Source organism: Mugil cephalus, chromosome 2 (genome assembly GCF_022458985.1).
Source record: "Mugil cephalus isolate CIBA_MC_2020 chromosome 2, CIBA_Mcephalus_1.1, whole genome shotgun sequence".
NCBI lineage: Eukaryota > Metazoa > Chordata > Actinopteri > Mugiliformes > Mugilidae > Mugil > Mugil cephalus.
In genome coordinates, this window is record NC_061771.1 from 12,635,954 (window position 1) to 12,648,573 (window position 12,620).

General features: G+C 42.0%; 2 protein-coding genes across 3 annotated transcripts in view; both read right to left on the reverse strand.

Annotated features, from left to right (window-relative positions):
• The window catches only part of LOC125004207 (tensin-4-like), an 11,611-nt gene extending 3,412 nt beyond the window's left edge, over window positions 1-8,199 (reverse strand). Inside the window, exons 1-8 of the mRNA XM_047578645.1 lie at window positions 6,706-8,199; window positions 5,338-5,608; window positions 3,922-4,261; window positions 2,683-3,092; window positions 2,433-2,564; window positions 907-999; window positions 423-500; window positions 177-230 (exon numbers count right to left, since the gene is read on the reverse strand). Of these exons, the coding sequence (XP_047434601.1) occupies window positions 177-230; window positions 423-500; window positions 907-999; window positions 2,433-2,564; window positions 2,683-3,092; window positions 3,922-4,261; window positions 5,338-5,590 (1,360 nt within the window). The 5' untranslated portion in view covers window positions 5,591-5,608; window positions 6,706-8,199. The remainder of the gene's footprint in view (window positions 1-176; window positions 231-422; window positions 501-906; window positions 1,000-2,432; window positions 2,565-2,682; window positions 3,093-3,921; window positions 4,262-5,337; window positions 5,609-6,705) is intronic.
• A 91-nt stretch (window positions 8,200-8,290) lies between these two features.
• ccr7 (chemokine (C-C motif) receptor 7) lies at window positions 8,291-11,137 on the reverse strand. Of its 2 annotated transcripts, none has more exons than XM_047578648.1 (3): window positions 11,052-11,137; window positions 10,142-10,191; window positions 8,291-9,647 (listed from the first exon to the last, which is right to left on the reverse strand). In XM_047578648.1, exons 1-3 carry the CDS (start codon window positions 11,065-11,067, stop codon window positions 8,589-8,591), a joined length of 1,125 nt encoding a protein of 374 aa, XP_047434604.1. In that variant the 5' UTR covers window positions 11,068-11,137; the 3' UTR covers window positions 8,291-8,588. The 2 variants fall into 2 exon arrangements, with proteins under 2 accessions (XP_047434604.1, XP_047434605.1); XM_047578649.1 differs by lacking the exon at window positions 11,052-11,137 and adding an exon at window positions 10,316-10,414.
• Between the last annotated feature and the right edge of the window lie 1,483 nt (window positions 11,138-12,620).

The following is a 12,620-nucleotide window of genomic DNA, read 5'->3' on the forward strand; positions in this document are numbered from 1 at the left end:
GCCTTGAGTGACAGGTAGGTGTCCTCGTAGGTTGCTGGTTGTCCGCCTTAGCGTCACCCACGCTCCTCAGCTTCACCTCTTTGACCATTCTCTAACACTGATCTTTAAAACTGCTCTTCAGGAAACATGTGGGCCACATCAGTCTATGTGAGTTCGTGGTGTAACCTTTGTCTCACCTGTTTTATTCTCCTCTGATGCAGTTTTATCTTTTGCCTTGTTTTCTGCCGGGCCTACACATATGGAGAAAAAAAATAATAAACACTTTTTATTTCTCTGCTCTTTCTACTCTCTCTCTCTCTCTCTCTCTCTGTCTCACACCCCCCCCCCCCCCCCCCCCCCCCCACACACACACACACACACACACACACACACACACACACACACACAAAGAAAAAAGCATGTCTAGCTTTTCTAATTTTTACCGCTGGAGTGGAGCAGTAGTTTGCAGGGTAAAGCGTAAGCAGAAATGGTGTGCTGGTAGACCAGGGCAGAGAGACTACCTGCAAAGACATAAACAAAAATGGCAGCTTTTGTTAAACACAGTTAGGAATGCGTCTCTTTGTCTTACTCTGGAAGATGAAAAGTCAAACTTTGGCGTCAATGCATTGGCCCAGTTTTAAAAAGTCCAATAGGCCCAATAGACCTTGGTGTGGCATGATTCCCTATGTTTTAGCAGTAGAGAGGGAAACAGACCTTAGTCCGTTTATCTCATTCCTTCACGCCCACAGATGTCAGATATGAATGAAGAAACCAAAAACAAATGGCTCGGTGAGTATGACAACAAGGAATTCATGTAAATGATCCACCCACCAGAGCACACCCACAGACGTCTGATATGAATCACACAGAGTGTGTAAATGAGTGAATTTTATATGAGTTTGATGGAAATTTCATGATTTGTCTCACCAAAGTACGGTTCCTGAGAAGAGCCTTTGATGCGGACGCCTTTGGGTGATGACTCAATCAGGAAGTGCCTGATCACATCTGAAGTCGTCTCTCCTGTTTTAATAAGGGGACAAATGTCAGGGAAAGTGACATGCAGTCGGTGAGTGATAGCTGATAGCTATAAATGAGCGTGAAAACATTAAGAAACGAAACCTAAACAAAAGTCAGGGCATACGGTTCCAAGCACATATGTGGCCTTAAAAAGACACCAGACAACAACAAAGTTCAAGATGAAATTATAATAAATAATAAACAAGAATACATTATAATAAAGAGAAGAAGATTTCACAAGATTCTAGTTGCTCAACAGGCACTCTTGTAATGAGGAATAAAGGGTACTCTGTCTCAGTCTGACTGATTTACTTTCTATCAATTGTGCCAAAGCAAATGTCATAAAAAAAAAACAACTCAACATTTGGCTTCCAGACATACAAAATAAAAAAAGGATCCTTGAACTGATTGTTTTCACATACCAACTCGTGTTGGTTGTTGTGCATGCGGTATTGAGTGATTGCGAAATAAGATTCCCGCGGATCAGTGAGATCACTAAAACATGTCAACCAAATCTGCCGAGAATAAATTATGAAGTAATTTAGTCTGTAATAAGTGCGCGTGTTTTAATAACAAATGAGTGGAGTGGAGAGACACCATCATATCACATTCTCCATTACAATAACTATCTCAAAGACACCATGACTCTATGTATATGTTTACTGATTCGATGGGATAAAGTTTACTGATGCCATAGATGTTTCCCTCCTCCACCACACCGATTCAAATAACCAGCTTGTCATCAAGCTCTGCAGTGGCCTGTTAAGGAGCCGTTCATTTGAATCAGGTGTGTTGGAGGAGGGAAACACTGAAAACATGCTGGTTTAAAGTATGCTAGTGCCTACGCAGTAAAGTGTAATTTACCGGTTTCTTCCAAGCAATACCCCCACGAAATAGTCCCCAAACCTCCACCAACTATTTGTGTATTCTGTGAAATTTCTCCATCTTTCACCTTGCATGGAGAAACGGTCTCAGTGTATTTGATATCCTGAATTCCTAAAAAGGTTGAATCAATAGCAATCTGAAAAAAATGTAAGCCTCAGAATTGTTTGTTGGGAGCGAGGTCCATTTTCTCCTCTTTGATTGGCTACGCTGCCGTAAACAGATGGTTTTCTTTCGTGTTTACTCAAGGTAAACTTGGGGTGGAAAAAATAACAACACTGTCTCCTGCCTCACCACAGATTGCTGGATGTTTTCACCAGTACCCTTTCACGTCAGCAGTTGAGTAAGTTTTGCCCCGAGCCTTTTTGGTCCTCGCTACAGACAAAGGACAACAGCAGCATTGTGCTGCATTTTGTTGCAAGCTTTTCTGTTTGTCTGTCTTTGTGGTATATTTCAAGAACTTCTGTTTCCTCTATTTGACCAAACACCGGGGCGTCTTTTTAAAATAGCATGCAACAAGTTATGAGGTAAAGCATCTGCTCTCACGTGTTTACCTGGGTACGCAGAAGCAGTGAAGTTGGTGGGGGATTGATTGACCTTCATAGCCAAGCCGAAATTGCCTTTGTAGGAGGTGCTGTCTCTCACCACAAATGTTCCTGCTTCTTTGTCCTTCAACAGGGCCTCAGCTTGAATAAATAAAACATCACAGAGAAGGATTAGTGTGATGCAGCACTCTATGTATGCAGAGTCCTAGATGCCTGCAGAACAAAACACTAGAAACTAGAAACTGTTAGAGAGACTCACCTTCTGCTCTGCTGATATGTGGACGGAACCAAAACTTTGAAGTGTCCATGACAAATTTCATTGATGGCTGGCTACCATTAAAAGAAGATTGGAAATCTGTACAGCGTGGCTTTGGTTTGGTCACAGGGATGATCTGATCCATGTAAATTTCTGGTCCAGGGAAGTCACTGCACATATCTGGCTGTGGTGCACCATTGACGAGCAGTATGGGAATATCAGTGAGTGACCCGGACAGGGAAGCAGGACTGCTGCGTACCCCGTTGCTGTAGTGTTCCTGCAGGTGTCCACGTTTTGTCAGTGAGGGTTTTTCTGGGCTGTCCCTCGTTCTGTACGCCTCACTGAAGGAACCAGGCGTGCAGCTCAGCAAGGACTCTGGAGAGTCAGCGTCGTCACCGGCCAAGGACAGGTTACTATGCACAGAGGAAAATCAAATGTTCAGAACGACCATTTAATCTGTCTCAGTAAACTTTAACTCTACTGAACAGTTTCTACTGTCCTTTGATATGTAACATTAGAATCAAATGGAAAAGACAGGAAAGGTGATACCCTATTGTTTATTATTGTTATTGTCATTATTAATTTTGCAGTATTGTTCCCTTATGGGGGATATTCTTTCTCTGCATTTGACCAATCCGAACATGTGTCTCTCCCCAAACCACTACCCCACAGCTCCAGGGAAAGTGGTCCCAATTTCCCCTTTGAGACTGTTATTGCCGCCATTAGGGTTTTGTTCCCTGGCAAAATCAGTTCAGTAACTCACTCATTGAATTGCCTCTGGTCAATTCTCATACAATGAACAATTTGGAGTATAGTTACAAAAGGCTGCATGGGTAATAATAAAGTGGTTTTATATAGCACCTTATCATAGATACTCAAAGTTCTTTACAATTGAAAGCATTATTCATCCACTCACGCAGTCACACCCTGGTCATGGTAAACTTCCTCTGCAGTCACAGCTCAGTCACAGACTGACAGAAATGTGGCTGCTAATCTGCACCAACGGCCTCTCCGACCACCACCAACATGACTCACTCGCACTCAAACACCAGTGTAATTCACACTGGGGGCAAGGTGGGCTAACTGTCTTGCCCAAAGACACAACAGACAGACTAGGGAAAGGAACCGTCAATCTTTCAGTTACTGGACGAACACTCTACCTCCTGAGCTACTGCCGCCCCAGTAAGACTTGAAAATTTGATAGCGTTTAATGGCAGGCCTCGTTTCAGTGGTGAGTATTACCTGCCAAGGATGTAGCTGGTGTCTGAGCATGATGACGTGGAGAGGAGCGAGGCGGCACTGTTTCTGTTGGAGTGCGATAAGCGCAAGGATCCTTGGGAGAAGCCAAAGTCGGGCTTCTGGGATGGATTTCTGGGTACGCTTCCACACGGCAGTGGAGGCAGGGAGGATGAAGGGGAGGAGGAGAACACCAGCGAACCTTGGGGGCTACAGCTGAGACTGCTCGGTGAAGGGATGGGTATGCTGGGCGACACGGATGGTGTCACTGTGGGCGATGAGCTGGAGGAGATTCCTCTGGGAACCAGCACACAGTTGGAGATGTCTTCATTTGAGCGCAAGGTGTCTGAGGGCAGAGAGGAAAGCGTTAAAAAAAAAAAAAAAAAAAAAAGGACATGCATGTAGGTTGTGCAACTGGTGGAAAAAAGTTGTTTTCCTTTTGGTTTCTAAATTAGCAAAATAGGTTTCGCATTTGCACAGAAAAACACAACATTCAAGAGGTTCATATTTCTCATGCAGGTACCTGCCTGCACAGAGCAGGTCATTCCTTCTCAATTAAATCCTTTCAATTCAGCTGCACATATTCACTTGGAGGTGTCTCAGCTTGTTCCTGTATACTTGGGGATGTCTGTCTTACTATGCTGGGTGGGAAGTGAGTGTGTACATGCTGACAGTAATATACCAGACTGCGGTCAGTGACTGAACTCGATGGATGGCAACCGAAGTTACATAACACTGACTAATATTCACACACAAATAGAAAAATCTGTCGACTGCTAAATAGTAGGTAGGCACTATGAGTTGTAGTTACAGGAAAGGAGTAGTCACACACACAGGGAATAGATTTTCTCTGCTGTTTTGCTCTCTGATCATATTTATACTTGAGTTGTCTCATTTCTTACCACCGTGGCTTGATTTCCTTTACTGTTTTTCACCTGTACGACACAGTTTCATAAAAACAGAAGGAAATTCTTTTCAACAATGAGCAACAGGAAATTGAATAGTACGGTTGGTAGACTTCATGACTTTTGTACTCACTTTCTGAAGAGTGTAGGTGTGAGTGAAGACACCACTGTACCACCCTCATGCACAACTAATCGGTGAGGCTGCCTCTCACATGCGAAGGGTGTGGTACTATTCTGGGCACTAGTTCAAGAACCGCTGAAGTGGTGCAATTAAGAATATTAAGACTATCTTAAAAAGGGTGGGTACATTTCCACTGCCCAAGGCTACATGCTCTGTGTGTTTACTAGAGAGATTGCAGGTTTATTGTATTCCGTGTCACACTTCTTTTGATTGAAAACCAACCTTTGCTAAACCTTATTGTCCGTGCACTTAGGACTTCAAGAGCTATTTGTTTGAATAGAGTTGAAACAAAAGAAGGCTTCAGTGTAAAGTGGCTGTCCTGTCACACTGTCGTACCTGTAGGCGGGCTGATGCACGTAGGACTTTTGTTGCCTGTGATGGGTTCAAATGTCGGATCCAGTTCCAGGATGAGCTGGTTGAGATTCTCCAGGGAAATGTCAAGTTCGACGTCCTCGGTGTGACTGCTGGACTCCATCAGGCTCAGGTGTTGGTTGGGTGGCCCCTGCGCCGAGTCCAGATGGATAGTTTGACCCACTCTCAGAACATGACTGGGTATCATGTGGGACATGCCTTTGGCTGTAGACATCATGTTAGAAAAGCTCACAATCTACAGACAGGAGTACAAAGGAGAGAGATCAGTTACATGCCCACTCGTATTTCCTCTTTGCAAAACACATTCATCATAAGCTCATTTTCCCAGGAATCTAATGTTATTTTGGTAAATGTTATTCAGAGTTAGGTTTGGACATTGGGTGTACTGTACCATACAGCAGGTGTAACCCTAAGGTTAGGATTAACAGGGTTAAGAGTGCGCATGTGTGGTAGGGTTAGGGTTAACCCTAACACACGTGTGCACTCTAACTCTAGGGTTGGGGTTAGCCCTAACTGAATGTTTCATTGCTGTCTTTTGGTAAGTATTTGCAACAATGTCTTGCATTGGCAGATATAAAATTTAATGAAGAGTGGAGTCTTGAATCAAATTGGTCAGTTCTTTGCTGCAACACCTGATGCCATGTTCAGCGCAATTACTTTCAATTTAACGTCTGCAGTTAAACTTGTAACGGTACATTTCCTAGACAGCACAAATCAGTACTTGTAGCCCGAGGCTTCCAACATGTTTCTCAATCCATGTGTTAAACCATTGGACAAGTAATGACGCATTCTGATTTAAAGGTGTATCTCTTTGCTGATATCAGCATGAATGTGTCTTCAGCCATTCAGACAAGGTGTGGTGCTCAGTGAGTCACCCCGCTGACTGGTTGTTACCTTGACTACCCTAGTGTTTTCCTAAAACAGACAAAACTCAAGAGTGCACATAGTGTTGACTACAGTAGGTTGACTACAGACTAAAACCAGCAGTTTTTTGTTGTTGTTGGAAAACTCTGACTATTAACATTTTCTACTAGACAAAAGCACCCACAAACTTACAGTAAATGAGAGCACATGATTTACAGTTTCCCTGTTTGTCTTTTCATTTTTCAGCTCAGGTTATTAGCACATAAACATTGTCATTATTTGCTTTAAAGTAGCTTTGTGTTTCCATGCTTTGACTTGCTGAAATTACACTGATATTATTAATGAATAACAAGGGACATGCAACATTAACAACATGCAGTCCAATAAAGATGAAGTCCCCACAGTGATATGTCAAAAACATCATTTGTTGTTTTTAATATATGTAATGGTAGAGAATAGTCATCTTACCTTATTTTACTTTGGTCGCGGTTCTGCTGCCTTAATGTTGCGTTACTTTCAGACTGTTCAGTGCTTCACATCCCATGTGTTGCATACTTTTATCAGTGAAATCCCAACCCTTTTTCCTGGTGAGCCTATCAGCAGTGACTCTCTCCAACCCCTGCTCCCTATTAATGATGTCACATGTGTACTGTGAAGTGTGTGGCTGGAGGGATGGGTTTTAACAATATATCAGCTCAGAGCATAGAGCTAAACTGTGGTTTGCTGTTTTGACACTTTTCACATTAGTGCGATGACCATGTTTGTTCTGGCTTTCTTTTTCCATGCCCTGCTTCTCAAAGGATGGAACTCACTTTACTTTCCAATGCTGATTCTTTTGTGCGAGTATAGTAACTCACAGATATTCAGAACCATTTGACATACTATCTTCTGGATTTGGCAAAAACTAGGGATACATATTCATAAGATTTGACGGATACGTCATCAACCATGCTTTTTGGTCTGATTCTTTATCTGCCATGGTGTAGCTTGAGAGCTAGCTGCCTTTTTGGGTAGAAAAATGTATTTCCAGTAGTGCCAGGGAACATTAGTTTGGCATTAGTGGCTACTTTTACATGGGAAATATTTCTTCAGCCTGATCAATTATTCTGATCAGAGATTCCTCCTTGACCGTTTCCATGGGTGCAAAATAAAATGATCTGATCAGATATATGTGTTTACTCTCTCCAAAACATCAATCACCGTGGAGGAAGAAGAAAAAAGAAGAAGAGCAAGAAGAAAACTCCAACTTTGTTGACAATACTTTAAGATTTCAGTAGAAGAACATGGACCAAGACCACGTTTCCAACATTACTGTCCTTATGGATTCTGGTTCTGTTCAAACTACTGGTTGTTTCACCACCTCCACGTTTCTTCTGTCCCTCTTTGAAAGTCACATGCTCAGTAAAAGAATGGATTCATTCCAACCATTAGGAGATTATTAGGAAATCAGATTTTCCTATTAAACACATAGGAATTAACAATATCAAAGGTTTACACCGCCCCTCATCCTAACAGAGACTCTGATCAGGTCAGCCCATCCTGGCTATAGTTATATTTGGATCAGCTTTTCGATTTCCATTCCTAAAAGAAAGCAGTAAACCTCACTGGCCTGGCTTTCCCTTATTGCAAGAGAATAATAAGAGAAAAGCTTAAGCAAACTTATCAAGCTTGTCAGCCCCAGTGTTGAAGAGGAATGTGCGAGTTTCTGTATATAGTTCCTGTATATATTTATCTTTATAATTTCTCTTCTATATTGTTTCTGTTAAACAAATTATTTCTGGCTAACACTTCAGAGACTGTTGTTTTTGAAAGTGCCCAAATCATAATAGGCTTCAACACAACTAAGTGATTATTTGGTACCAGTTGACATCACTGGTTCTCATTAAGATTTAATTTAAAACATAGCCTACATGGCAAACCAAACCAAACCGTTTCTAAACTTATTTAGTATTACAGTAAACATCACTAGCTCGGTTACTAGCTAGCTGATCTAAACTCACACATTTCTAACCACATTAGGTTATCATTCAGTAATAAACAGTGTAGACCTGTGCTTTGTTTAGTTACTTTAATGCACACTTCAATATCTGGGTGGAAGCACTGTAGTTATGTTATTATTAGGATTACATTGCAAATGCATCAAAATAACCAAAGCTTTGGTTGATTTGAACTAATCAAAGAAAACAAAGACACAGAAACAAAGATGGCAAAAAAGAAAAAAAAAACTACTGCAAAAAACAACCATTTCATTCATATAACTCTTGCTATGTACATATCGGATATATAGTTTTGAATGACCACTGTGTGGTCTGCATGTGAGAACCACACAGGCCATCCATACAGAAACCGCTTTAAGGAGAGAACGTGGTGGTGGACTCGGTTTCGGTGGCTGCCGAGCTCCTCCTCCTATTGCCATATGCATATTTGAAGAACATCTCCTGGCTCATGCAACCAAAGCGCTTCATTAGCTTCAGCAGGTCATGACGAAACTTCACACCAATGAAGGCATAGACAAAGGGATTCAGGCAGCACCTCATGAAGGCCACGACCTGGGTGACATCGGTAGCATAGATGAGACTGTTGTGATATTTGCAGTCTTCTGTTCCTCCGTTTGCTGTGAAAACTGTGGCCCAAAACAGGACCACGTTATAAGGGAGCTGGCAGACGAGAAACACAATGACCACAGCAAGAATCACCTTGATGGCCTTGTTCCGTTCAAAGCTACGAGCTTGGCAAAGGGTGCGAACAATGCTGCAGTAACAGAACGTCATGACCAGTAACGGGAGGACAAAAGCCACAGCAATCTGACTGGCCTGGATGCTGATGCGGAACTTGTCGACAGTGCTGGAAAAAGGAGTGCAGGTGTTGTTGTTGATATTGGTGTAGATTATCTCTGGCATGGAGAAGACCAGTGCCAGGACCCAGGTGATAGCTGATGACACTTTGCTGATAAAGACTGCTTGAGAGCGGTGACGGTGAGCAGAGATGGCTTTGGCGATGACAAAGTAGCGGTCCACGCTGATGAAGGAGAGAAGGAACATGCTGCTGTATAAGCTGACCTTGTAAATTGCGTGTATGACTTTGCACAGCGGCAAGCCCAGCACCCACTTCACCACCGAGTTGGCTGCCCAAAAGGGGAGTGACAGAGAAAAGAGAAGGTCCGCAAAGGACAAGTTGAGCAGGTACACATCCGTCATGGTCTTGAGGCGCTTGAAGTAGAAGAAGGTGAGGATGACAAGTAGGTTTCCTGCCAGTCCCAGAATGCAGATGATGGAGTAGAAGATAGAAATAAACCAGAGACGGAAGGAATGGTTTTTCACGCACAATGTAGGAAAGTCATCATAATCCACACTGGGGATCGAGCTATAATCCACGGTTGAATTCTCTCCAATTTCGTCAGACAAGCAAAACTGTAAGAACAAAGATTTAAAAGATGCAAATGATAAAAATAAAGGGGAGTAAAAAAAATGAAACAAGAAACCAAATATAAAAACAGAAAAGGCCTCTGCCTCTTCATTCTCTCCTGACACATTGTATGAGCTACTTCCTGAGAGGAAATAATTTTTTTTTTTTACAGGGTTTTAAAATAACTGTCTTGTGATAATGTGTTAATTCTCAATAACACTCAGTCCATCTTAGTTCAGACCGCACGCATGCTAATACGATGTGGCGTATCAGATTTTTGCTCATCTTTTCCCCCCAGATTTCTATATTTGACACTTTCAGTAGAATTAGAATTAGTATGATAATAAATATTGAGTCTCCTGCTTCATGTCTTATCACCAGAAACTCATGAGCAGAAGGCTGTGGTTTGATACCTGCGACTTTGTTTCTCTGCCTTTGCAGATGGCATATTCATAACACAAGTGTTGTAAAGTATCGTGTGGGAGTGGGATGTACTTACCTTGAAATGAACTAACCATATCAGCACAGTGGGCAGAAGGTTTAGGTTATCTGGAAAGCAAATGGAAAGTATTTTTAGAGGACAGTGAGTGGCAATGGGATTAATAAATCCCGAAACCTGTAGACAGTTACTATGTGTTCATTGTTAATGAGTAAAAGAATAATCGGTGATTACCTGCATCCATCTACCGAATAGTGGCAAATACGACCCAGACTTTTGGTTAGTACAAGTTTAGGTAATCTAATGACACTATTACATTTAATTACGTTCTGAAGCTGCTCCGAAGCGTCTTCACACAACTGGTGGAAGTTTAGGACTACTCCGTTTGTCAGCTAAACTGAATGTCATGTGAAAGACTGGTGGATTTCCCCTTTAATGGCTAGCCTGTTGATCACGTTTTCTGTTTCTCTGGCTCTCTGTTCAAACGGCGCTAATGCTCTCATGGAAAAGAAGCATAGTTCCTTTTTTTGTTTTTCAGTCTCAGTAGTAGTCATTAGCCACTATCTGTGCAGCCCCTGACACCGTTTATTACAAGTCTGTTTAAAAGTCTTACCAGTGCTGTTGATTGTACTCCTCAGTAATAGCATGTATATTACTGTCTACGTGTGGTAGAATCTGGCGACTTTAAAAATGGCATGTGTTAAAAATTACTACAGAACTGAAACTAAATACACACAAAATCAAGCACACATATCGTCTGGGTTGCCCGCAGTCTGTTCAGCCAATATCACATTGCAGCAGCTGACGCTATCGCACAATATCTTTCCTGACTGCTAATCTTTTACACAGTCGTATTTGTCACACGCGTTCATTTTATAGTCTTTTTTTTTTTACTCTACGTGCATTCATTCACCGCGGCACACTTAACATCCTTTTGACAGTGGTAGCTAAACTCTGATCAGGTACTCACCGCTGACAGCAGTCATGTTGACTGAGGGAGTCTGCTGCAACTAAGCCACTAAACACAGATGTGATGGATATGTGCGTTTGATGGTGGTTTCCCGTTGCAGAAAAAAAAAAACTACCTGACTGAAACTTTTTCTGCAGAGACCTCAAATATCATGTGAGAAAATCAGAAAACCACAGACTCCAGCTTGAGCCTACAGAAAACACTCTTTTTGATTATTCTCACTAGTACGTGATGCATTTAAAACATGTCAGTACATTCATTCATTATACTACAATATACTATACTATGACTCAGAACATTAAATTATCAGTTCAATATGTAGTTCACTACAAATTCCTTTATTATCTGTCATTATTTCTATTATAAATTACTTTGAATGTCCATTGTACTGTGTAACCTCATGCACAAGTATTTTGAATGAATGTAGATTCAGATTCAGAATGAATGCAGTGAGAGAATATTATGCAAATGAGCTGGCGCTGTCTGTTTGATAGGTGCGAAATCAGTAGGTCCTGATACCCCACTGCTCAGCAACACCTCGTGCATTTTTATCCAATACCCTGCTCGTGAACTGCTGGTGAGACATGGGCGTCGTTTTACTACACCGGGCAGCAGAGTAGGCCCTGCAGAGACACCACTCTACAAAGACTTGCTCTGGCTCCTGCACACCTGTATCTCGTGGTTGTGGTTTGTAGCTTTCACTTGAGGCGACGCTAACCGCATGGTACAAAACGTGGCAAGCTACAACGCATGTCACATCTTTAAATTGAAAAGCTGCCAAATCTGATCGGCACAAAATCTCAAGACATCGATATTGCAGTGCCGAGAGACTCAATGAAAGCTCACGCCAACGTTGGAGTCATTCCGCCGTCATTTTGCCACAAAGCACAACAGGATGACTTTTGCTGCACTGAACAACAGGAAATCAGAGCTTTTCCCTCTCATCTCACCCACTTCCCTTACCTGTAGGACAAATATGCTATGCGCGCGCGCGCACACACACTCACACGCGCGCACACACACACACACACACACACACACACACACACACTGTGTGCTACAGTTAATGTGCGATACTAGCAGCTTCACACCAGAAAACAGCAATGAAGGAATAATGCTGTATGATGTTGAAAGTGTCACAAGCGCTTTTAAATTCTTTGTTTGTACTGTCAAAAAAAAAAAAAAAAAAAAAATGCAATCACCTGCCAGTTTATTAGGTACACTAGTGAAAATGAAAGCATTCTAATAAAACAGTCTTTCACGCCTGTTCTAATGTTCAGGTGATGTCAGAACAACTGAACCAGAAATTAAGGCTGTTTTGGAGGATGTGGGTTGTGGTGCTGCTGGGCTGGATTGAATGGAATGGGTTTGTTAAAATAATAAGGAACAGGTACTGTATGTGTGGTTACTTCGCTGTTCATTCAATTGTGTTACAGTCAGCAGTTCCTTGTTCCCTTGTTCCCTTGACGAAGGGATCGGAAGAGTATAGTGTAGACAGAGTTAATTCTGATCCGAGTATGATAAGGCTCCATTTAGATTCCACTGAGGCGTCTTTCAACCATTACAGAG

Bases quoted from the DNA above. Each gene is read 5' to 3' on its own strand.
- ccr7 (XM_047578648.1), bottom strand. The intron at 9,648-10,141 runs GTAAGTACATCC...TTGTTCTTACAG, and splicing joins TATGGTTAGTTCATTTCAAG to TTTTGCTTGTCTGACGAAAT.